The 27,117-nt window shown below is 48.9% G+C and overlaps 1 protein-coding gene across 1 annotated transcript in view; it reads left to right on the top strand.

Moving 5' to 3' along the window:
- The window catches only part of LOC127581570 (potassium voltage-gated channel subfamily KQT member 4-like), a 370,353-nt gene that overhangs the window by 228,554 nt on the left and 114,682 nt on the right, over window positions 1-27,117 (top strand). Inside the window, exons 2-3 of the mRNA XM_052036036.1 lie at window positions 2,756-2,846; window positions 22,697-22,823. Coding sequence (XP_051891996.1) covers window positions 2,756-2,846; window positions 22,697-22,823 — 218 coding nt within the window. The remainder of the gene's footprint in view (window positions 1-2,755; window positions 2,847-22,696; window positions 22,824-27,117) is intronic.

The following is a 27,117-nucleotide window of genomic DNA, read 5'->3' as shown; positions in this document are numbered from 1 at the left end:
GCCATCAAGTAACTATCTGTACTAATCCCAGACACCTTGGTGATTTAGTGCTCATATAGATACTTATTAAACGTTATGAGAATCTCTGACTGCATCATTCCCTCAGGCAGTGTGTTCCAGATTCTAGTCACCCTCTGAGTGTAAAAAAGTATTCTTTAGATCCCCTCAAAACATTGTTACCCTAAACCTATACCCTCTAATGTTAGTTATTTACGCAGTCTATGATAATTCTATATATCTCCCTCAGACACCTTCAGCCACCTCTGTTCCAAGGAAAAACAAACCTACCCAAACTTTCCTTCCAACTGAAACACTATCCCAGGAAAATCCTGGTGAATCTGCACCATCTCCAGTGCAGTTCCATCCTTCCGATAGCGTGGGGGCCAGAACTGCACACAGTACTCCAGCTGGGACCTAACCAGTTGTAAAATGACCTCCAAGTCCTCATATTCTCTGCCCAACTGATGAAAGCAAGTATCCTATATGCCTTTGTCACCACCAAAGCGAGTGCTGCCACCTTCAAGGGTCCTTGGACTTATGCACCGATGTCGCTGTGTTCCTCAATAGTTCTAGCATCCTACCATTCATTGTTTAAGTCCAACCCTTATTAAGATCAGATATCTTTATTAGTCACATGTACACCGAAACACACAGTGAAATGCATCTCTTGCGTCGAGTGTTCTGGGGACAGCCCGCAAGTGTCGCCACGCTTCCGGCGCCAACGTAGCACGCCCACAAATCCCAACCCGTACATCTTTGGAATGTGGGAGGAAACCGGAGCACCCGGAGGAAACCCACGCAGACACACAGGGAGAATGTACAAACTCCTTACAGACAGCGGCGGGAATTGAACCCGGGTCGCTGGCGCTGTAATAGCGTTACGCTAACCGCTGCACTACCGTGCCGTCCTCCCAAAGTGCATCACCTTGTACCTATCAGGATTAAATTCTATCTGCCATCGCTCTGCCCGATTGACCAGCTGATGAACATCATCCTACAGCCGAAGACAATCCTCCCTCACTATCAACACCACCAATTTTCAAGTCATCTGCAAACTTACCAATCACACCTCCACCAAATCACTAACGTATATAAAAGCGAGGCTCCCAGCGCCAGTCCCTATGGTAAACCACCCGTCAGTCGATTATATTCTCTCTCCTGATCTACCCAGTTCCTCCTGCACCCACCGCAGCTCCCCCCACCCCCCACCCCCACCCCCCACCCCCCCATCACACTGCTTCTTTCCCCTTCTCTCCCCTCCTCTGTCCATCACCCACACTCTCGTCCCACTGGGACCCCTCCCCCTAATGTTCCCATCTGCGCACCCAATCTCCCCTATATGGTTCCAGGCTCCACTTAATTACCTGCTGCACCTGCATGGTTGCTTTCAGTGAATTGTGCAGAAGGATACTCAGGTCCCTTTGAATATTAACATTTCCCAAAGACTCACCATTTTAAAACAATACCCAGCATTTCCTTTCACTCTACCAGAGTGGTAACCTATCCCCTGCCAGCGTGTGCTCCTCCCCCTGCCCCCACCTTCTTATTCTGGCTTCTGCCCTCTTCCTTTCCAGTCCTGATGAAGGGTCTCGGCCCGAAACGTCGGCTGTTTATTTCCCTCCATAGATGCTGCCTGACCTGCTGAGTCCCTCCAGCACTCTGTGTGTGTAACCTCTCATTAGAATGGGTCAAATGGGCTCCTTCAACCCTGTCACCATTCCGTGATTCTAAATGAACCTTCCTCCAAGGCACATAAACACCACCAGAAAAGTGGTCCAACCATGGATAACAGGAGAAATTAAAGATATCGTTAATTCTACATAAAAAGTTTGCAAAATCCCCAGATAAAGCCCAATCTCTTTCTGTCTCTCAGTTTGCAGTCTGTTGCCACTTTAAATCTTGTGTTCTTGCCCTGAGTCTGTTGGACATTTATCACGGGTTGTTTTACTTTTGCTCAGTGTCTTACGTACAGTTACCGCAAAGCTGTACTTAGGTGCTGAGCCTTCCCTCATTAATCACCAGTAAATGTCTTCTAGCCCCGTATGTTAAAGCAAATAATCACTTGTAATTTTATTCCAAGGCTATTATATATTGGACGATCCATGGTAATTATACTCCAGGAACATTTTATACAAGACACTCAGCTAATTGTAGTCTTGCCTGGCCAAACTCCGTTAAGTATTTTTCTGTCCAGAGTTCACCGATGTTTTGGGCTTGTGGGCCCAGGATTGGTGGGGGAAAATATAACCCTTCTGCACACCTGCCTGCTGGCCATTTTCTGGTATCAACCAATTATCCGGGCGTTATCCAACAGTAGATGGGAACCAATTATCCATCATTGGTTCCCATCTGCTCTTGCTCACCGTGCGCTATTGCTTATGAATAATGCTCTTCAGTATTAATTAGGTACAAAGAAATTGATATATTCTTAGACGGGCATCTTGGCCAGCATGGATGAGTTGGGCCGAAGGGCCTGTTTCCGTGCTGTATTACTCTCTGACTGTACTCAGCAGGTCAGGCAGCGTCTGTGGAAGGAGAACTAAGTCCTGTAATGTTAACTGTTTCCCCTCCCACAGACACTGCCTGACCTGCTGAGTGTTTCCAGCATTTTCGGTTTTTATCTCAAATTTCCAGCAGCTGCAGCTTTATGTGCTGCGGTCGGTGATGTGCACACTGCCACAGTTAGAAATGTGATCAACAACTCTTGTGTTCACCATCGCCACTTCACTGATTGTCTCCTCTGTGTCTCCAACAGATTCCTCCTCGTCTTCAGCTGTCTTGTCCTCTCAGTGTTTTCCACCATCCCCACTCATCAGGCTATGGCCAATTCCGGGCTCTTTATTCTGGTAAGGGACATGCGATAAGTGTGAAAGTTGAACTGGTTATACACGCAGTTATTAATTTGATCTGATCAACCTTTCTACCTTTCAGAACTGAGTTGAGAGTGGGATAACTTTCACCATTGCTAAGGACACTGCCACCTCTGGTGGGGCCCAGCGGTAAAGTTACTTAGGGTGCAGATCACCTTTGACCTTGATCTGGAGGGGAGGGGGGGGTCACCCAAGGTAGTGCAGCCTGTGCTGGGTTGTAAGAGACCAAATCCAATTGGATTCCCCCCATGGTTCCTGCCCATCCTGTGGGCCTGTCTCTCTGCCCTTGCCCACCTCAGGACCTGCCCACCCCTCAGGTTCCGCCCACAGCTCAAGACCCACCCACTCCTCAGTCACTGCTGATTTGGATGTTAACCCTCCCCCTACCCCCACCCCCCCCCCCCCCGACCCTTGTTGCTCTTATGTCCTCAGTGATCTTCCAGTCAGGGAGAAGCAGCCACAGGCAGATGTTGGCCCAGACAGAGGGTGCAGGAGAGGGGGAGCTGCACAGGGGTCCCCCTCACAATCAGTGAGTGGCCCGGGACTGTGGGCAGCTGAGAGCTGAGTGAGGCCGATCCCTCTGTAACCCGTCCAGTGCCCATCACTGGCAGGCAGAACGTTTCTGTTGGGAAACATTAGGTAATAAATGCACAGGAGTTCCCGGAGACCGTGTAGAGCTCCGGATGTATAACGAGTTTCCTGCTGTGGGAATGTCGGCTCCACATTCCGAGCTGCCTCTGTCTTAACCAGCAATTCAAAAGCTGCATTTCCAGTCAAGCCCAGAAGCTAATAAGCCAATCGATCTGAAAAGCTAAATATGGCTTTGAAATGGATCAGAAATGGGGGAGCTCACACTCATATTAGAGTCATAGTGTACAGCATAGAAACAGGCCATTCGGCCCATCCATGCCAACCAGCGGGCACCATTCCATATTAATCCCATGTCCTACACTTGGTCCACAGCCTTCTATGCCCGGGCAATTCAACTGCTCATCTAAACACTCCTTAAATGCTGTCAGTAACTCTGCTTCCACCACTCCCTCAGGCAGTGCGTTCCAGGTACTGACCGCTCTCTGGCTGAAAAAGGTCCCCCTCTGATCCCCACTAAATCCCTTCCCCCTTACTCTAAATCTACGTCCTCTAGTTTTATTCACCTCTGATAAGGGGAAAGGTTTCCTGCAATCTCCCCCCTCTGTGCCCCAAATAACTTTATATCCCTCAGTCATGTCCCCTCCACTCCAGGGAGAACAGACCCAGCCTCTCCAGTCTCTCCTCATAACTGAACTGCTCCGTCCCAGGCACCGTCCTGGTGAATCTCCTCTGCACCCTCTCCAGCGCCGTCACTTCCTTCCTACGGGGTGGTGGCCAGAACTGTGCACAGTACTCCACCTGAGGTCTAACCAAGGTTTTGTAAAGTTGGAGCATAACCCCCCTGCTCTTGTCTTCAGTGCACTGACTAACGATGGCCAGTATCCTATATGCCTTCTTAGCCACATTATCTACATCTGCTGACACCTTCAAGAACCTTTGGGTTTACATGTCAAGATCCCTCTGTTCCTCAATACTCCCTAGGACCCTACCAGTCAGGGTATATGTCCTCACCTCATTAGTGCTCCCAAAATGTATCGCCTCACATTTATCAGGATTAAACTCCATCTGCCATTTCTCAGCCCATTTCACCAACACATCAATCTCACCCTGTAGCCTGCGACCACCCTCCACACCGTCAACAGCTCCACCAATCTTCGGGTTACCTGCAAACTTAGTGACCATGCCTCCTGCATCTATATACAAATCATTCACATGTATTAGAAGGTCTCAGCACCAATTCTTGTGGGACACCACCAGTCTCAGGCACCTGGTCACAAAAACAACCTCCTACCATCACCCTCTGTCTCCTGTTGCCAAGCCAATTTTGGATCCAATTTCCCAACTTGCCCTGGATCCCATGGACCTTTTCGACCAGCCTCCCATGTGGGAGCTTGTCGACAGCCTTACTGAGGTCCATGTAAACCGGAGTAAATGGTTTGTTACTCTGCAGAGCAGCTGTCCTTGGGGGTGGGGACTTCAATCACAGACTGCCTCCTGCCCTACGGAAAGGGAGCAAGCTGTGCTGATGGTGAGGAACACAGGCAGCTGGTGCGTGAACTGGGTGAGAGAGCTGACGTCCACGCTGAGTCAGCTGATCCCAGCCAGCAGAGGGATCCTCATTGTTACTCCGTCCTGTGGGGTGGGGAAGGGAAACCTGACCCTGCCCCTCCCGCAGTCACTGTGCAGCGGTCACCCCTTCAGCTGTAAGGACGCAAGGACACCTTAGCTATCAAGAGTGCTGGTCGTGAGTCAAAGCAGCCACTAACATTCACTACAGGCTCACGCCTCACGTGAAGTGCCCGGAACTGGTGAAGTGGTGACCTCACTGCAGCAGAGTACAAAACCAGTCACAGTACAACATTCCTCTTTCCTGTGTCTGTTCCCAGCTTTTTATTTTCATTCCCTGCTTCCTTTTATCCAGTGGTTTTCTTTCTCACCACCATCCGTCAGCTCTGGGATCGCTCTCTGGGAATGGTGCGGTGCAACGGTGGAGTTACCGGACTGGTAACGCAGAGCCAGGGGCTCACTACCCAGAGCCCTGAGTTCAAATCCCACCACTGAAGCTGTTTAAATTCAGTTAAGTAGATGTATTCCCCAGGAGGGACCTCATCCTCCCCAATCCACCTGTTGCACTTGCACTTGTCCATGACAGAATTGTTAGAAGTGATCAAACATCCTCGTGGAGACAGAGAGCCACCGTCAGACTGAGGAGGCAGAAGCAGCCCCACCCTCATTGAAGGTGGATCCCAGCGTGAGAGTGGCAAGGCTGAAGCAGTCCCACCAGTGTTGAGCCAGTGGGTAATCCCCCTCTGCTCCCTGCGGAGATCCTCTCCAGCACCAGTTAGTCTCCAATCAAACCAGTTCTCTGCACTTGATAACATGGGACAGCTGAGAGAACTAGAAAGAGCAGGAGTTCAGGAGTTGAAGACCTACGCTGCAGAAGTATCTGTACCCCTCGCTGAGATGTCCCAGTGCCATTACAGCACTGGTCTGGTACAATTTTACAACAGCGTGTAAAATTGATCGATAAGTCCAGTCCACAAAAGGCAGTACAATCCAATCCAGCTAATTACTGCTCAATTAGTCCACTATTAATCGTCAGTAAAGTGAAGCCTGCAAGTGGCACTTACTCACCAATAACCTGCTCACTGACGTCCAGTTTGGGTTTCACCAGGACTACTTGGCTCCAGAACTCATCACAGCCAAATATAGACCAGAGAGCTAGATTCCAGAGGTGAGGTGAGAGTAACTGAAAATGTTTGACAGAGTGTGGCATCAAGGAGCCCTGGTGACACGGGAGTCAGTGGGTATTGGGGGAAAACATTCCAGCAGACGTCCACAAAGGTTGTGGCCATCAGAAGACAAACAACCCAGTCCTGCGACGTCACTGCTGGAGTTCCTCAGGGCAATGTTCTTGGTCCAACCGCCATCAGCTGCTTCATCAATGACTCCTACCAGAAGGTCAGAAGTGGGGATGTTGTCTGCTGATTGCCCAATGTTTAATTCTGTTCACAAATGAAGCAGCCCATGCCTGCATGCAGCAAGACCTAGACAACATTCAGGTATGTAATGATGAATGACAAGTAATATTCACACCACAGAAGTACCAAGCAATGACCATCTCCACCAAGAAACAGTCCAACCTCCTACCCTTCAGATTCAGTGTTGGTGAACATTGCCAAGCCCCTTCCATCCTGGGACTCACTGGTGACCAGAAACTTAACTGGACCGGCCACAAAATTCTGTGACTGCACCGCAGGTCAGAGGCTGGGTATCAGTGGCAAGTGACTCACCTTGTGATACCCCAAGGCCTTTCCACCATCTACAGGGCATGAATCAGGAGTGTGATGGAACACCCTCCGCTGACTTGGATGAACAGAGCTCTAATAAAACCCCAGGGCAAAGCAACCCACTCAATTAGAACCTGAACACTCAATCCCTCCATCACAGATGCTCGACCATCCTCACCTTTGCCAGCAGGAACAAGATGAGCAGGTGCATGGGAACACCACTCCCTTCAAAACACACACCAGACTGAGTTGAAACTATATCTCTGTCCTTCATTGTCACTGGGTCTAAGTCCTGGAACTCCCTCCCCAACAGCACAGTGGGATGAGGGTTAGAAGCCTGGAAGGTGGTAACAATTCGAGGCAGTAGCTCACCACCATCTTCTAAAGGGCAATTACAGAAGGACAACCTTGCCTGTGATGTCCTTGTCCAGTTAAAAAGAGGCATGAATATGAGGAGATGTTACACAGTGGTAAATGGGGCAGGACAGTGAATTCAGACGAAAGAGGAAAGGGGAGTTTAGATGAGTGCTGGGAACGCTGAGTGTGAAGCACATGCGCACGTCCAGAAGTGGAGCGGAGGAGGAGAGGCTCCCGATCCCCCTGCCCGTGAATCTTGAGGCAAAGAGGTTGAAGCTGTGGGTTTATCCAAGAAAGGCAGCAGTGCCAAGGGAATGAAGGATGTCAGAGGCAAATTAGGAAAGGATTGACGGGAGGAATAAAAGAGGCCCGACTGTGTAAGGGGAATTGGAGGTGACAGGATGGAAGGGCACGAGGAGATAGAGAAGGTGAGCATTAAACCTCATTGGCTCAGGGTGACAGCCAAGTGTCACGGGCATGGGGCAGAGTAAAATTGGGGGTTAGACAGGCACCAGAGACTTCACCCTCCGGACACTGAGGTTTGGGTTAATCATCGGGCTTGCTCTTTGTCTCTGTTATACTAACAACGATACACATCTGTTCTGATACAAGGTCATTGCCGTGAAGGTCAGGGCAATGACCGGTCAAGGTCATTGCCTCTTCAGTCTGCTGGGCATTTCTGGCACTCCCTGTTTTTACTTCAGATGTTTGCACACTTTTACTCCTCTGCCTGATTCCTTTTTAAGAAGCCCACTGTTTAAGATCACTCTTTGCCGGTGCTGGAATGGCCTGAAATGGAACATTTCTTAAACAGGGTGTGAATTTGGGAATGAGGTCAGTAGGGATTTGGTGCAGAGCAGAGAGGGGTTGCTGAGGGGTCTTCAATACACACACTGGCTCATGGAAACTTCAGGCAGTGAAAATTTCACCCTGTGTTTTAATGCATAACCACCTTTTAATTTGAAAGAATATTTTGAGGTGAATCAAAAGTAATAAAGTAAATTATATTAAGTTACATCAGACAGTGGGGGCAGTCTCACAGCTCCAGAGATCCGGGTCCAGTCCTGACCTCCAGTGCTGTCTGTGTGGAGTTTGCACGTTCTCCCTGCGAATGTGTGTGTTTCCTCCAGGTGGCTCTGGTTTCCACCCACATCCCTAAGACGTGCTGGCCAGCTAATTGGCCACTGTATTTTGCCCCTATCGTAGGAGAGGGGAGTTGTGGGGGTACAGGGGAATAAGGAGAGGGAATGGGGACAATGGGATTGCTTCCCTGGATCTGATGGGCCAAATGGCCTCTTCCTGTGTCATAATAAGTAAGCACAATTTTTGCCGAAATTTCCGAATGTGGCAACTTGTAGAGAGCAGTAATGTGCTTAAGTGCGGATGCCTGTGGGAGATTCTTAACCGTTTTCTGGTTCAGCTGTTGAGCTCGAACGCAGGTTGGAGACGCTCTGATGTACAGGGGAGAGGGAACTGTACCTGGAGCTTGAGGTGGTCAGCGTGAGGATAGAGTGGGTGCATCCAATGGTGCCGTCTTCTCCCCTCAGGATGACATGCTGCCACTCCACTTCAGAGGGTAAGACAAAAACTGAAAATAGTTGAGGAAATTAAAGAATTAAGATACACAGTCCCTCAACCAATGCACAGCACGCAGGGGAGGGAGTTGATGCATTGCAGGGGCAAATTCAAGGTGGAGGGTGCAGGACAGGACCAGTCCTGAGACTCACTCCGACCAAGGGCTGGGGGCTGACTGTAACACTGAGAGATTAACATGGTGGAGGAGGAGGCTAGCTTGTGATTAAGGACAAGATCAGAGACAACATAACGAGAGACGGTGGCGATTCCATGGATGGAGTTAAGAACCTGATTTAAGACTCTGGTGGGAGTTTCTGAAAAGGTCCCCGACTGCAACCGTGCAGCAGCAGAATACAGCAATGCAGAAGTTAGACCAGCGTTTAGCAAAGGAAAAGTAGTTTAAATGGTGGATTTTAGCTTAAATATAAATTGGGAAAAGCAGGATAGCTTGTGACTAAATACAGATGGAATTGTTGATTTGTGTTCAGGGTTGTTGTCTGCATCATTGAGGGGGCATTGGTACAAGTGTGGGGAAAGAGGGAGCAGGTTTACTTGAATCGGACTGGGACCAATGTCCAGGCAAATTGGATAACTAGAGCTGCAGACAGAATTGTCGGGGCAGGGGGAGGGGAGGTTGAGAAAGATAAAGAGAAGAGGCAATGAGTTGATTGGAAGTCGGGTGCGTGAGGCAGGGATGGAGGACGGTGTATGACGGAAGAGGCGCAGCAACAAACAGGGTCAATAAGAAAACAGTGAACAGGGGTGAAAATTAAAGGTTCCTTATCTGATTGGACAAAAGATCCACAACAAGATAGGTGAATCTGTGACACACTTGGTGGTTACCTGGCTTGACCTACCAGCCATTCAGTGTTGTGTGAAATGGTTCTTTTCTGTCTTAAGGATCAAGGACTCTGGACACGAAGCTTTGGATATCAAAACTAGTTTAATCAGAAAGGCAAACATGGGGACAGAATGGATGGGAACAGACACACACTCACATACACGCAGGAGACTGTGAACATGCGGGGGGGCATCGCAACTAGGATAAGATACACTCACACACACACACACACTGATACACACAAGCACAATAACAATGTACAACTTCAGGATATAATACTTCAATGCTTGACCCACACTAGCATTGGCTCGAAGACTACCTGGAATCTGAGTGAAATGCTCCCAAACCACGTGGTGATGCACTCTTACCAGTGATCTCTGCAGCATTGTCTCACTACTCCTGGGGTCATCAAAAGAGGAAGGGCTAGGGGATTGCAACCCTTTTATGGTGCTAGGAGGCTGGGTGGAGCCTCACTGTTGTGATTTAAATGAGCCAATGGTCAGGCAAGTTCAGAGACAAAAGGTACTGTCACACCTGAGGGATGGGTGGAGCCACACCTTGATTGACAGTGGTATCACTTCCGATCAGAGGAGCAATACTGTCCTCCGGTCAGCCGGGGTCAGTGTCGTTACTGTCACCTGACAGCCATGTGCTGTCTCACTACATTCAGTAACATGGCTGCAGGATGGTTCAGGGTGGGAACTGAATGTCCAGGGTACCTGATGTTTTGGAAAGATGGGAAGAATGGAAGGGGAGGATAATTAGATGTAAAAATATAAAAGTAGATAAGTAACAACAGACACTTAAAGAAATATCTAATAAATCTATTGAACATACATTTCACTGAGAAATAAAGACGTCACAGAATAAGATCTCGATCCATCACTAACTATAAAGTTAAAGATTGAAAGAAGCAGTTTACAAGAATAGCTGTAGCATGGAAAACTGAGAGAATTTTAGAAACCGGAATAGAATAACTAAAAAAAAATAATAAAGGAGTAAATCGAAAGAGAATAAACTAGAAAGAAATATAAAATCTGACAATAAGAGCTTCCACAAGATTGAAGGGAGGGGCTAAACGTTGATACTGAGACTGTAGAATTAGTAATGGGGAGTAAGGAAAAGTCAGAAATGCTGGGTAAATATTTTGTACCAGTCTCCACATTAAAAGCAAAGCAAAATCATTAGGAAGCGAAGGACAAAAAGGAATGAGAACTTTAAACAATTCCTTGCGGAGAGAAAGTACAAGGCAAGCCAACAAGACCACAAGCTGCAGACCCTCTAAATCAGGTTTAACAGAAATGCTGGAAACACTCAGCAGGTCAGGCAGCATCTGTGGAGAGAGAAACAGAACTAACATACAGGTCAGAGACCTTTCATCAGAAATCAATTCCAACCTGAAATGTTAACCCAGCTTCTCTTTCCACAGATGCTGCCCAACCTGCTGAACGTTGCCAGTATTTTCTGTTTTACTGCAGTATTTTTTTATTTTCCTCAGATCTGGTGCTCTGCAGAAATAGTAGAAGCTTTTGTTATGAACTTCCAAAGTTCCTAGAATTCTGGAAAAGTTCCAGCAAATTGGACAACAGTAACTGTAACTCCACTGTTCAAGAAAGAGTGGTGGGAGAAAACCAGGAAACTATATTTGGATAGACAGGGCCTGATTATAGTCAACATGGCTTTGTGCATGGTAGGTCATGTCCAACCAATTTAATAGAGTTCTTCAAGGAGGTTACCAAGAAGGTCAATGAGGGAAAGGCAGTGGACGTTGTCTACATGGACTTTAGCAAGGCCTTTGACAAAGTCTTGCATGGGAGGCTGGTCCAGAAGGCTAAGTCGTTTAGCATTCAGGATGAGGTAGCCAATCAGATTCAACATTGGCTTAGCGGGAGAAGCCAGAGAGTGTAGCAGATGGTTGTCTCTCTGACTGGAGGCCTGTGACTAGTGGTGTGCCACAGGGATCGGTGCAGGGTCTGTTGGTGTTTATCATCTATATTCATGATTTAGACGATAATGTGGTAAACTGGATCAACAAATTTGCGGATGACACAAAGATTGGGGGCGTAGTGGACAGCGGGGAAGGCTTTCAAAGCTTGCAGAGGGATCTTGACCAGCTGGGAAAATGAGCTGAAAATGTCAGATGCAATTTAATGTGGACAAGTGTGAGGTGATGCACTTTGGGAGGACAAACCAGGGTAAGACTTGCACAGTGAATGGTAGGGCACTGAGGTGTGCGATAGAACAAGGGGACCTGGGAATACAGAGCCACAGTTCCTTGAAAGTGGCGTCACAGGTAGATAGGGTCATAAAGAGAGCTTTTGGCACATTGGCCTTCATAAATCAGGGCACTGAGTACAGGAGCTGGGATGTTATGTTGAAGTTGTACAAGACGTTGGTGAGGACGAATTTGGAATTTGTGTGCAGCTCTGGTCACCTACCTACAGGAAAGATATCAATAAGCTTGAAAGAGTGCAGAGAAAATTTACAAGGATGTTGCCGGGACTTGAGGACCTGAGTTATAGGGAAAGATTGAATAGGTTAGGACTTTATTCCCCGGAGTGCAGGAGAATGAGGGGAGATCCTATAGAGGTATACAGAATTATGAGGGGTATAGATCGGGTGAACGTATGCAGGCTTTTCCCCCTAAGGTTGGGTGAGACCGGAACTGGAGGTCATAGGCTTAGGGTGAAATATATAAGGGGAATCTGAAGGGGAACTACTTCACTCAGAAGGTGGTGTGAGTGTGGAATGAGCTGCCAGTGGAAATGGTAGGTGCGGGTTCAATTGTAACGCTTGGGAGAGGTTTGGATAGGTACGTGGATGGGAGGGGGTTGGAGGCCTATGGTCCGGGTGCAGGTAGACGGGACTAGGCAGAAGATCAAGTTGGCATGGACTAGATGGGCCGAAGGGCCTGTTTCTGTGCTGCAGTACTCTATGACTCTATATTGCCAGTTAGCTCCACACCAGTCATTGGGAAAATGATGGAATTCCTCATTAAGATAAAGTTAATTGAGCACTTAGAAAACTATAACGTAATTAGTTAGAGTTAATGTGCTTTCATGAAAGGGTAATTATGTATAATAAATGTATTGGAATTCTTTGAGGATATGACAGCTGATAGATAAAGTGGAACCAGTGGAAATATTGGATTTAGATGAGCAAAAGGCTTTAGGTAAAGTGCTGGGGTTACATTAGAGTTAAAGGGGCATTGGGTTGAGGATAACGGATTGGTTAACAGACAGAGAGCGGAGAGAAGGGTAACTTGTGCCTGTGTCTTGGGGCTCGACTGTTTTAGATCCGCATTAATGGATTATTGAAGGGACCCATGTAATGTCCAAGCCAGTGAAAGCTATGAGGAGGACACAGAGTTTGGATACGTTAAGGGATTGAGCAGGAAGATGGCTAGTGGGTCATGATGTGAGTCTACCACTTCTGTAGAAAGGGTAGAAAACCAGAATATTATATAAATGGTCTGAAACTGCAAAATACTGGTGCCTTTTTACAAGAAACACAGAACGTTATTTTGCAGGCACATCGAGGAATTAAGAAGGCCAATAGAATGTCGTTGTTGTAAAGGGAATGGAGTCAAGAGTGAGGAACTGTACAGGGCGTTGATGACACCACACCTGGAGCAGTCGCTCTCAGCCTCTTTGTTTCAGGAAGGGTATACTTGCCCGTGGTTCTTCAGTGAAGTTATACTGGACTGGTTTCTGAGTTGGAGGAGTTGTTCTTCGAGGAGCAACTGCAGGATGGGCCTGCACTCGCTGGTGTTTAGATAAATGAGAGCTGGGCATTACTGACACACAGGGTTCTGAGAGGAGCTGTGGCAGGGCTTCCACATCTGGCTGACCTAGGAGTATCCTTTGCTGCCTTTGCAGAAGGAGGTAGCCATTTAAGACAGAGATGAGGAGAATTTCATTTCTCAGAGGGTGGTGAATCTTTGGAATTATCTAACCCGGAGATCTGTGGAGCCAGAGTTGTTTGGTACATTCAAGGCTGAAGTGGGTGGATTTTTTGACTGCAGGAGGATGTGGATGTGGGAACAATGCAGTGAGGTGGCCAAAGCATTGACTGGAATTGGAATTGGAATTGGTTTATTATTGTCACTTGTATAGTGAAAAACTTGTCTTGCATACCATTCATACAGATTAGTTCATTACACAGTGCACTGAGGTAGTACAAGGTAAAACAATACAGAATGCAGAGTAAAGTGTCACAGCTATAGGGAAAGTGCAGTGCAGGTAGACAATAAGGTGCAAGGTCATAACTAGGTAGACTGTGAGGTCAAGAGTCCATCTTATCGTACTAGGGAACCATTCAATAGTCTTATAACAGAGGGATAGAAACTATCCTTGATCCTGGTGGTACGTGCTTTCAGGCTTTTGTATCTTCTGCCCGATGAAAGGGGGGAGAAGAGAGAATGTCCGGGGTGGGTGGGGTCTTTGATTATGTTGGCTGCTTTACTGAGGCAGCAAGAAGTGTAGGTAGAGTCCATGGAGAGGAGGCTGGTTTCTGTGATGTGCTGGGCTGTGTCCGCACCTCTCTACAGTTTCTTGCAGTCCCAGGCAGAACAGTTGCCGTACCAAGCTGTGATGCATCCGGATAGGATGCTTTCTATGGTGCATCGATAAAAGTTGGTGAGGGTCAAAGGGGACATGCCAAATTTGTTTAGAATGCGGAGCAAGCTGGAGGAATGGGTTGCTCTACTCCTGCTCCTACTCTTACATTATTATATTCTGAGCTAGATTTAATTAACAGGCTAATAGTGTATGAACACCTCTCTCAGGGCAATCATGATAACCTTGATTTTAATGTCATCTCTGAAGAAGAGCTGCAGAACAGCTAAGCCTACAGACGTGAATTCATCCAACCTCCACCTGGTGGTCAGGAACTATGCACGATAAATTGTGTTGTTCTGTCTATGGATAAGACCATGGTGGATCAGTGTGAGATGATTAAAAGCCATACAGTGTGACACAGAGTCAGTTTATACTCTCCACTTCCCAAAAAGGGCAGACATGGGTAACGACAGAGGTGACTGGATAATGGGCACTTGGGAAAGAATAGGTTACAGTGGGGGAGTAAGTGGAGGAATAGGATTGATGGCCAGCATAGACCCGATGGGCAGAATGACCTCCCTCTACATGGTCAGTAGATATAAAGAAAGCTAAAAGATTGCAAAATTCTAAAATATAAGGATACAAAAACCAATGGCAATCCTGGTGCATGGTAGAGATACAAAGCGAAAGGGAACAGAACAACAAGAGAACTGGAATTTGGAAGCCATACCATAAATAACACAAAAATGCCATTAAACTAAGAAAAATCAAGGTGGCCTGGTGCAGTATTGGAGCGTGGTGTGTTGTGGGTTCCTGTGAGCTGGCCAGAGGGTAGAGTATCGCTGTGAGACACGCAGTGAGACACGCAGCTTTTGTTTGTGGCATTGGTCTTTCAGGTGCAAAGGTGTTACAAGAGGTAACCACATAAAGATGATCTCCTCTGGTGGTAATGACCCAGCAGCTTTTAAAGTTTTCCTTAGAAACTGGCAGGTGCACACTACACTACTCCTTCCTTTCTAAAAGGTTATCGCCGCTGTACAATCAGCTGAACACATTCTGTGCTGGAGGCTCAGATACACTGCTGGCAGGTCAGTTGTAAGATGGCATGTCTGGTCACAGCATGGAAATAGGCCCTTCAGCCTACCAAGTCCGCACTGACCGTCAACCAGCCACTGACATTAATCCTGGCATGCAAACAAAAGCTTTTTGCTGTATCTTGGTACATGTGACTATAAACCAATTACTAATTCACTAATCCCATTTTATTCTCTCCCCCCTCCACTCCATTCCCATCAGCTTCCTCACGGATTCTACCACTCACCTACACAAGTTGCAAGTTCAGTTAAAATCAAAAACAAAACTTGCACATTTGATTTCATTTCAAAGATCTCTCTCCCCCTCTCTCTGCCCCCCACCCTCCCCCTCATTCTCCCCTCTCTCTCTCCCCCTCTCACTCTCCTCCTCTCTCCCCCTCTCTCCCCCCCTCTCTCTCCCCCCTCTCTCCCTTCCCTCTCCCCCCTCTCTCTCTTCCCCCCCCCACCTCTCTTTGTTTGTGATCCCAGCTGGTGTCACTGGAGACCTTGTTTTCCATCTAAGTACAGTTTGTGTTTATTCCAGCCCAGCTGAGCCAACCACAGCCTTTCCAAGTTCCCTGACAAAATGGGAGGCTACTTGTCCCAGTCAATCATTGCTGGCTCACCCCTCACTGCTCATTGTCCTTGCGACTTATTCTCTCCACATTCCCATCAACTCCCCCAGGTTCCACTGCTCACCTACACACTAGGGGCAATCTACAGCAGCCTACCGACCCCCACGTCTTTGGGATGTGGGAGGAAACCGGAACATCCGGGGGGAAACCTACGCGGTTACAGGGAGAACGTGCAAACTCTACAGACAGCACCTGAGGTCAGCATCGAACCTGGGTCTCTGGGCCTGTGAGGGAACAGCTCTACAATCTGTATCATTGCTCCATCTCCCCCTCGCCTCCCTCCAACAATGCCGATGGTTGATGTCCAGGCTTCCCAGTTTACCCTCTTGCCAGTTTTCCAGGGGTCCGCGCTTTGCCAGACTGACACAGCGACATTGGTATTTCCCTTGTTTCCACAGTTTACATGTGTTGCATGGTGCCAGCCCAATGCTCTGGAAGCTTGGAGCCAGTCTAAGGTCAGCGTCCAAACTCCCTGTGGATACCAGTGTGACAGAGTCGGCCAAACCTCCCTCCATCCGGCTCAGTACTTTGGTGATCTACACCACCGGAGGTGTGTTCATTATTTCCTTCCATGGCTGTAAAACATCCTGTGGTTGCAAAGAACCAGACTGAAGAAGCACAGTCGTGTCTCAACCTACTGGACCACAGCCATGTAACCTATTTCTCTACAGTTCCTCTGATGGATCGGTGGCTGTGGAGAGTTTGTGATGGCATTTCTCTGCCCCATAGGTTCGCAGTTTCTGCTGAAATAACCTGTGTCACACAGAGAAAGCACTGAGAACTCCAGAGTCATAGAATCCCACAGCACAGAAAGAGGCCCTTCAGCCCATTGAATCCATGTGGACCACCCAGCACCCTTTTACACCAATCCCATTCTATTCTCTCCACATTTCCCGCAACTGGCCCCAGATTTACTACTAACCCACACACTAGGGGCAATTATCTTACCGACCCACACGTCTTTAGTATGTGGCGGGGGGGGTGGTGGGGAGCCTGAGCACCTGGAAGAAACCCACACGGTCACACGGAGAACATGCAAACTCCACACAGACAGCACCTGAGGTGAGGATTGAACCTGGGTCCCTGGAGACATGAGGCAGCGCCTCTGCTAACCAAAGTGTTGCCTCGATCTGTTGCACACAGTGGTACACACAGGATCAAATTGGCTTATTCATTTATTGGTTTACTATTCTTATTGTCACTTGTACCGAGGTACAGTGAAAAACTTGTCTTGCATACCGTTCGTACAGGTCAATTCATTACACAGTGCATCAAGGTATACAAGGTAAAACAGTAACAGAATGCAGAATAAAGTGTCAGTGCACAGCATAAATGAGTTGATATTGCACTTATTCATGTACACTACAGCGATGAAGTCGGGCAGACCAGCAAAGCCCCAAGTTCCATCCATCCTTAGTGTTGAGTTAACTGACGTCAGTGCCTGAAGGTGGGTGTGCTGTGACCCTGCTACAGTGACAGACTACTCACAGCATTCCTGCTCCTGGCTCTGTTCCAGTCTTGCCTGCTGGAAAATGCTTCTGAGTAAACAAGAGATAAAAATAGCACAGAGCTCGGCTGTGAGATCAGGATAGTAAACTAACCTGTCAACGCCACACCGATGAACAGGCAGCTGGGAGAGACAGCGGAGAAGATCCGGTATCTGTAGTCACCGCTAGTGACGGGCCGCTCCCTCTGTGGGGTGGGGAGGGAGGGAAAAGGGAACAGCATCCGAGATGGTCTGGAGACACAAGAGACTGCAGATGCTGGAATCTGGAGCAAAAAGAAATGCGAGCTGCTGGAGGAACTCAGCGGGTCAGGCAGCATCTGTGGAGGGAAATGGACAGCCGACGTTTCGAGAGGAGACCCTCAACTGGACTGAAAGACTGTCCATCTCCCTCTGTGGATGCTGCCTGACCCTCTGGGTTCCTCCAGCAACTCGTTTTTGCCTGAGATAGTCTGAACCGATTAGAAAAGTTTAGACATAAGCAGTGATTTCCCAACCCATGTGTGAAGAGTTGTGTTTATTTAAACATGGGATGTAACCAATCCACATTTGCACCTTCTCGTTTGTTTTACAGTAGATTTTCAAATATTTCGGTTCCAGAACTGCTTTCAGAAGGACAAGGGGAGAGTCTGATAGTGACTGAGCCACAAGAGGCAGCTCTGTGTTCCCGGGCACCAGGACAATGTGAAACGGCTCAGCAGTCTGACGGTTCTATACCTTAGTGGTATTGGTATTGGTTTATTATTGTCACCTGTACCGAGGTACAGTGAAAAACTTGTCTTGCGTACCGATCGTACAGATCAATTCATTACACAGTGCATTGAGGTAGCACAGAGTGCATTGAGGTAGTGTTTGGTCATGTTGACGAGCTTGCCTGTTATTCACAGTGTGTATCTGTGCTGTGATGCTCTTCCTTCACCGTTCTCCTCAACCCCCAGATTCATGCCTCAGGTATCCAAATCTGAAGCAATAAACAATCCACCGGAGGAACTCAGTGGGCCGAGCAGCATCTGTGCACGGAAAGGAATTGTCGATGCTTCCGATCGAAGCCCTGCATTGGGACTGAGTGGAGAGGGGAGATGGCCAGTATGAAGGGAAGAGGGCAAGGGGTGAGTCAGAGCAAGTGGGTGGTCAGTGGACCTCCAAATCTGAATCTCACCTCGGCTGAAATGCGTCGTTTGACAGACGTTTGTTCGTCTGAGTGAAGTGGCAGCAACTAATGCTCACCGCTACGGACGGTGGGACAAAGAAATGCTAATAAACAGATGTTATTTAATACCATCGCTGCCCCTTCTCAATAAGGAACCCGAGGTGTACTGTTAAGTGAGGCTGGGAAGTGATGGGATTGAGAGCTCTGGAGGCAGCTGACCCCGAGACCTGTGTGTGAGGTGCCAACAGTCAGAGGAGCCCGAACAAAGGATGGAGGGGTGTTGGTTGAGTGGCTCACTCTGAGCCAGACCCACCCCCTCTATACATACACACGTTACACAGATGCGCACATGCATGTATGCATGTGCACACACATTCGGTTTGTCCCCTTTGGCTCTCACCAACTTTTATCGAGCACCATAGAAAGCATCCCATCTGGATGTATCACAGCTTGGTATGGCAACTGCTCTGCCTGGGACCGCAAGAAACTGCAGAGAGTTGTGGACACAGCCCAGCGCATCACGGACACCAGCCTCCCCTCCTTGGACTCTGTCTTTACCTCTGCTGCCTTGGTGAAGCAGCCAGCATAATCAAAGACCCCACCCACCCAGGTCATTCTCTCTTCTCTCCTCTTCCATCGGGTAGAAGATACAGGAACCTGAAGGCATGTACCACCAGACTTAAGGACAGCTTCTGTCCCACTGTGATAAGACTATTGAACAGTTCCCTTACACGATGAGATGGACTCTGACCTCACGATCTACCTTGTGACCTTGCACCTTATTGCATTGCACTTTCTTTGTAGCTGTGACACTTTACTCTATACTGTTATTGTTTTTACCTGTATTACCTCAATGCACTCTGTACTAACCCAACGTAACTGCACTGTGTAATGAATTGACCTGTACGATCGGTATGCAGGACAAGTTTTTCACTGTACCTCAGTACAAGTGACAATAATAAACCAATACCAATACCCACATGCATGGCTGTGCTCACATGCACACACATGCATGCATATGCACACATATGCACCCATGTGCATGTATGCATGCACACATGCACACATATGCATTGCATGTGAACACACATGCACCCACATGCATGCATGCACCCACACATGCAAATACACAATGGCAGCAAGTAGTGGGCAATCCTGTGACCGCCACTGGCTGACACCCCATTCCCTGCATTGTGACATCACAATTGTCCTGAGGCCTCAGCTAGCCAATCAGAAGCAGCAGGGTGGCCACCCTGGGTTGCAGCGCGCTGCCTTGTGCAGGGCCACATGTTGCAATGCTCACCACTGGGGCACTGGCAACATCTGGACAGCACTGGGGCGGGTCTGATGAGGGTTCCCGGCTATGGAAAGGCACACCAGTGGGATCCATTTGCAGACTGAGTCTTCCATTACCCACCAGAGACTGAGCTGCCCAATGGGGATGAGGCAGAGGGAATAAAATCCTTCAGTCTTGTCAAACTATCAAAGATCAATCACCCGCTGGAAACCCTTCATGATTGACCAAAGCACAAGCTGCACATGAAGCAAACTAGCAATTGCATTATACAGATAGTCACCCAACCGCTGTAACAAGACGATTAACGGACAGAGCTGCTTAACAAAATGTGAAGGGAGTTGCAAAAATAATTCGGTGTTGTCGATGTAATTCAGCATCAACTGGACGGTGAAGGTCAGGTTAGAGGAAAGATACCACAGGGCGATGAATGCAATGTTAAATCCTCACTAAACTGATGTTAACATCATTAACCGAGTCAATACGGCCTGATACGCCATTGAGCCCATCTCCTGCTCTCTCTCCACTGCAGCCAGTGACACCCACTGCAGTCGGTGAGTGAGGCCTTTGCTGCTGCAGTCCCTGAAACGCTGGGACCCTTGATTCCAGCCAAGCACAGCGACCCACCGCTGACCGTCCACTGCTCCAACAGTTGCCTCGGCCTCAGTGCAACCGGCTGCTCTCACAGAATGGTTTTGACAACCGGCGAGGCCCTTTCCCACCCCCACCCCCACTGCCAGTGTTACTGTGGCCACTGAAAGCTGCTGACATTCAGAATCAGTAACACAACTGACCTATTGTCAGAACAATGTTTGTTCGAATATTCAACACACTAAAAACGCACCCATAACCCCAAAACAGTTAAAAGTATTTAGGGGGGAGCGATCATCTACCTTCCGCTGTCTGAGTGGGGAAGCCTGGGGGACCTGCCAATGCCCCGTGAAGTCCTTGTGTGCCCCGATGCGGTACCGGGGCAGACACAGCTGGTCATAGCTGGAAGGTGCTCAGCTGACTCTGCCCCACGGCAGCCCTGGGAATGGGCACTTCCACCGCGATGGCCGCTTCAAGCGCTGGCGTCAAATGGAAGATCAGCGCCATTATCTCCCAAGCTAACTGCTCGCTCTCTCTCTCTCTCTCGCACACAATCTGTCTCAAGCATTATGCAGATAGACTGCACACTTCTGTAATTTTAAGACAAATTCTGGGACCTACAGATAGCTCGCACTTGCTGAGGTGTCCTCCTATAGAAGCTGAGCAAAGGTTTACAGAAGGTGAAAAGGATCTTAGGGCTACAGGTTGCCCAGAATTATGATCTAATTGCTTCCTACGCCCACCACGAAATTGCTTCACAAGCCCATTCGGTGCAATGAGCAGCAGCTCTGATTTATGTGAGAAAGATTCCCCTCCTTGCATCTCGAACAGACATGGAAGGGTTTGGGTTGCTTTGAGAGTGAAGCATGGACCTTTGGAGACTGTCTGTGTTTGGCAATACCCCAGCCTACCTGTCCTGAGGGATCGTAGCAACTTTAGTTCTTGCAACGTGCATTAGTTGCGGCTGTGCTTGACAAGCAGCCCTTTGACACCTGTAAGAAAAATCTTGTTTATAAACATGAGTCTTCTCGGTATTCCAGCCAAGAACTTTAGTGGTTTGCATAGCCGAAAGGCCTGGATGGAAATCCTTGCCTTCTCAGCCTCTTCCAGCCCTTGGTTCGGTTCCTCACCGCATCCACCAGCAGCGTTCGAGAAAAAAAAACATCCTGAGAGCTGATTTCAGTTGTGGACACAGCCCAGCACCCACCTGCACTCCATGGTCTCTGTCTACACTTCTGGCTGCCTCGGTAAAGCAGCCAACATAATCAAAGACCCCACCCACCCCGGATATTTTCCCACCAGGCAGAAGGTACAAAAGCCTGAAAGCACATACCACCAGGCTCAAGGACAGTTATTGAACTGTCCCCTAATAGGATAAGGGTGGACTTTTGACCTCACAATCTACCTCGTTATGACCTTGCACCTTATTGTCTGCCTGCACTGCACTTTCTCTGTAGCTGTGACATTTTATTCTGCATTCTGTTATTGTTTTCCCTCAATGCACTGTTGTAATGAAATGATCTGTATGGACAGCATGCAAGACAAGTTTTTCACTGTACCTCCGTACCCGTGACAATAATAAACCAATTCAATTACCTTTTCGCCAATGAATCTCAAGGACATTCTTCTGGCAAATGACTGAGTGTGCTTATGAGGATGGCATCTCCCTGGTTGACCTCAGTACCCTGGGCTAGACAGTCTGTCCGATTATCTTCACAGGAGAGAAACATAGGAACATAGAAATAACAAGCGGCAGTCGGCGACTGGACCCCCCGAGTCCGCTCCACCGCTCAATAAGATCACGGATAATCATCCAAATGCAGTACCCTCTTCCGGCTTTCTCCTCGTTTCCCTCGATCCCTCTACCCCTGAGGACAATATTCTTCCATACCTGATTGTGATTTGTCGTGGACTAGGTGTATATAGGGTAGGCACAACATCGTGGGCCGAATGGCCTGTACTGTTCTATGTTCCAATATATTTAATGATTTGGCTCCAACTACGTTCTGTGGTAGAGATTCCCCCACGTTCACCAACCTCTGAGAGAAGAGATTTCGCCTCATCTCAACCGTAAACGCTTTGGACTGTAACCCTACCCTGGACTCCACCGCCATCGGGCACATCAACCTGTGCTCCAAAGTCTCCTGTTCCCTGGGGTCTGTGCTACAGTGGGCACATCTCAGGCGGACCTGGAGCCTTTGGAGCACAGGTGGGGTGGACGGATTGCAGGTTGCAGAAGCTACCGTGCGGAGCAGCGCCCCAGCACCCGGGTGCGGGAGGGGATGAATGAGATGTTGGCCCTGCTGGGTCAGAGTGGAGTCAAACCTCGTCCTCAGGCTGACCGTTTATTTTGTCCCGTTCTGCAGGAATTCGTCATGATCATTGTATTTGGGTTGGAATATGTCATTCGAATCTGGGCAGCCGGCTGCTGCTGCCGGTACCGCGGACTACAGGGGAGACTCCGGTTTGCCCGCAAGCCCTTCTGTGTGATCGGTAAGGACACTCAAACTGCGCGGGAACCTGCGTCTCGGCAAACACGGGCCATTTATGTCAGAGAAATACAGGAGCGTTTTCTTGCTTATTTTGCCCAGGCGTGTTCCTGTTTTATTTCCTATAATAAAAGAAATAATTCCACTAGTGAAGCTGAAAAAGAGAACCCCAATTTTATAAGCAGGTGTGACTCCTTAACAGTGTTGGGCATTCAGATACTGCCCATTGGGAGTGGGTTCCTGCTACACACGCAGTGACCATTACCTGCGCAGGGTGGTTGCATCTGGTTGGGTTGGCCCAGAGGTGTAGACCGGAATATGAAGGTCTCATCGACAACAGGACGGAGGTGGTGATGGAGCTTTCAATGCGGGCGATAAGGAAGTTCTGGTAAATCATGAGCTGTTCAGATTGAATTTGAATTTTTAGCTTCTTTCCAGTCTGAAAAAGACCCATTTTTTCCTACTCCCTGTCTTCTATGTGATAACGACTCTTCAGTCCATGTTAACACGCCTCCCCCAATACCATGAGCTCCTGGCTTGTACACCAGCCTTTTATGTGGCACCTTATCAAATGCTTTCTGGAAATCCAAATACCCTACATCTACAGGCTCCCCGCTAACGACCCTGCCTGTTACATCCACAAAGAACTCTGGCAAATTTGTCAAACACTATTTACCCTTCATAAAAACATGTTGACTAGTCTGACAAAATATTCTCAGACTATTCTCAGGAAATTCTTCAGCACATGAAGCAGCAACGTTTAGGTGGAGTGTTGGTTAAAGTTGTGGAATTATCCAGCGCAGGGTGGATGTTGTCGTGAGGGGTTGTTTGGATCTTTGCAGGTAGATGGATTCATCTCCACTCGCATCTTGTTTGAGCTCGCTCCCAAGGTTAAGTACACTTTATCTCCACCTCTTCTACCTGCCTTACTGGCCCAGAATATTTCAGATTGGATCAAGGGTTATAACCAATCTTTAAATGTATCCTGGTGACTGATAAGTAACCAAGTGTTGATTCCATGGGAGGATTTGGCTTTTTGACAGCGAATAGTGCTTTCGATCTACTTCCTGACCCGCAACTGATCCAAGCTTTTGAGGTAAATAAAGCTTGTGACCATAAATAGGTGGGTGCCCAGTCCTCATCAGCACCACAAGTTATTGGGTCTAGCAGTGCATTAGTCGTGTTCTGGCCAGCATGGACCTTACCAGAGCATTCAGAGTCTGTGGAACTGGCGCGAAATGGGGCCCCAGTGAGTTTAATAGGAGGACAGGAAACAGGATCCTGGTGAATTTAAAGGATAATTCACAATCACCATTAACGAATAGAGTCCTGTAGACAGCCCACCAAACACACTCAGACTTTACGCAGCCAAATACTGTTTTAAAAAATCACCAAATAAAATTTCAGTGCAATAAAAACTAAATGTGGCTGCCTTATTGCTGCACGTGTTTAGTCAGCTCGCTGTCACTTGGATGTAGAGCTGTCCCCTGGAGGCACAAGCCCCTGGAAGTTGAATTGGCAGTTTGAAGGGATTCATCTGTATGAGGGAGATATAAGTCGATTTCACCCGTTGCTTTTATCTTTTGAAGTCTTGAACTGGGTACTGGAGTTGTCACGTTTATGGATCGGACGCATTTACCTCCGCTGCTGGGCGCAAAACAAAAACGAAGTAACAAAAAGAACGAAGTATTCCCACCCCTCGTTAAAGGCCGCTCCTTGTCCCCACTCATTCAGTTCTTGGCTGCTTTTTGCCATGTTTGGTTTCCGGCCATCAGCAAGAACACAAACGTCCCAAAGAGGAATGCAGGCGATTGTTCGAAGAATTTGAATAGGTTTTTAGCTGGTGTTAGCATTGTCTAATGGGAAACGTACTGCAACTGCAATACTCCAGCGTGTTCACGTTTTATATTCCAAGACAGAAATGAGTATCACAGCGCTGTACCCCGGTGTTTGGGTACCTCTATCCTGGAAAAATGTCTGATGGGTCCAGAGCGATCTGAAACCCTCCCCTCCTTTCCACAAATATTGCCAAATAATTCACAAGTGTTCTTCCAGATCTGGAGGTGTTCCACAATATGCCCCTCCGTTTATCTATTAGAAAGTAATGTTATCGTTGCAAATCGTTACAAAAAGCCTAATTGGCTTGGTTAGTGCCCGTTTTTTTACGCGCAAATTGGGCGTAAGATAAACCAGACTGGGTTGCTCAGCTGACCAGGTCCGGGTAAAGTTGCCCCTGGCGTTTCGGTGCACCGTGCCCGTTGGCGCGGGTGATGCCACCGCTCCCTGTGGAAGGCCCGTCCAGCCCGGCCCACGTAAAGTGGAGCTCCCGGCTGCAGCCCGTGGCCAGTGGCCCGTCGACTCTCCGTTTCCCTCCATAGATGCTGCTCGACCCGCTGAGACCCTCCAGCAGTTTCCTTTGTCCCACATTTCAGCATCTGCAGTCTCCTGTGTTTCCAATGACCAGGGCAGTCGGGAGCATGGTGGCCAGCTCGTTGCATTTCTCGTTGCTTAAAGAGGCAGTCTGCTGACCTCGGGAGACGCAGGCTGGCCAGTTTCAGAAGTGAAGGCACATGGCTCCAAGCAGCTGCAATGAAGCGAGTGCACGGATCTGCTAGTCCTTATTCAACAGGTGCATCAGTGGCTTAACCGCCAGGGTTGTTACTGCGAAGGCTCAGGGTGAGTCGGGGCATGTCCTTCAGTAAACAGCCTTCTCCCGGAGAGTCTTCAGAGATACCACGTCCCAACGGGACCTCTCGAAGAACAAGGCACTGATGAGTTTAGGTTTTCCATCACTGTCCTCGCTGAGGTTTGTGACCTGCTACCAAAAAAAAACACATTCAGCTGCGTTCTTCTGTTTGGGGGTCAAAGATCTCCCTCCGTGGTCAAGGAGCTCCCTCCGGGGAGATCAAGGTCACATTGACTCTGCACTTGCTGGTCCCGGGATCTTTCCAGCAGGCTTCCTGCACGTCTCCCAACCTGCTGCTCACTGCAGCGTTGGGATCTCAGACGGACACTACATCGCCCCCAGAAGGTATGTTCACCTGCCCGGGTCTCCGTGCGGAAAAGGCGGCTCGGGGAATAGCGCCTGTCCGCAGTAACCAGTGGGATCTCCGGCCACAGCCAATGGTCGCAGGGCCACCCGGGTCACACCATCGGCCGCACCAGTCCGGGCCGGCCTCCTCGAAACTTAAAATGGGTGCTGTTGGTGCCAGTTTCCTACAGATTAATCTTTCATTGCCGCTGCCTTTTTCATTGCTGCGAGTACAACGCTGGGTTGTTCACATCTTCTCCGCACGGAAATGGGGAGCCATCCTTCTCTTTCATGGATTCGAGCGCACGGTTATCGCTGGAGACCTTCGCCAGTTCCACCGGGGGTAAAGCCGCAGACACAGCGGTTCAGACCCCTGACAAACTGGGTGTCCTCGGCCAGGCGCCACTGCCTTGGGCCAGTCTCGTTCTTGGGGACAGGGAGCCCCCTGTGTGGACCGACGGCCGCAGGACACCAGATTGCTATTTATTTCCTGGCGACAGAGCCCGGAGCGCCCTGCAGTACGCGGCCAGCCGGTGCGGACACATCACCCTGAGCCGTAGACTGTACAACGAGACCGACCCAAGGCAGCGCCGGGGGGAGCGCAGCAAGGAGACTAGAGCGGGAGGGGCAGGGAGCGGAGTCAGGAGATCAGCGGAGGGGAGGGGAGGGGGTGTCAGTGGACCCGTGTGGGGTGATTCCAACAGAACCTTGGCTGCAAAGGCAATAAATGGACTCCCTTAGAGAGAGTCGCGTAAGGTCTCTGCAAACCCACAATCCCAGCGCAGAGATCGTTGCCTTCCTTGCGCTGCTGCCTGGAACGCAGTTCCCCGACGGACAGCTGTGGCAGCCCGGGTGATGCACAGAAACCACCCCGGCACCGTCCTTCTCCGGATCACGCAGGAGTGACGGAATCCCTGATCCACTTACTGACATGGGCTCCCTAACCAGTAGTGGGCGGCCCAGCCTGTGGGGAAATGGAGCATAGCACAGAAGCAGGCCCTTCGGCCCACCATGTCCGTGCCGGCTATGATGCCAATCCAAACTGATGGTCCATATCCCTCCATCCTCTGCCTGATTACGTGCCTGTCTTAAACGTTGCTATAGTGACATGTATTTCTGCATTGCTTAAGTGGGGATACTCATGTGGGGGGTGGGAGCAAAGCTGGGACCACCTACGGCCCTGTTTCTTCAGTGGCCCTGGTGGATTCATGTCACTAAGGAGCTCCCTCCCTCCCTCCCTCCCTCCCTCACTCACTCACAGGGACCT

This window comes from Pristis pectinata, chromosome 22 (assembly GCF_009764475.1).
Source record: "Pristis pectinata isolate sPriPec2 chromosome 22, sPriPec2.1.pri, whole genome shotgun sequence".
Lineage (NCBI taxonomy): Eukaryota > Metazoa > Chordata > Chondrichthyes > Rhinopristiformes > Pristidae > Pristis > Pristis pectinata.
The sequence above is the reverse complement of the archived record's forward strand: the minus strand, read 5'-3'. Positions and strand labels throughout refer to the sequence as shown.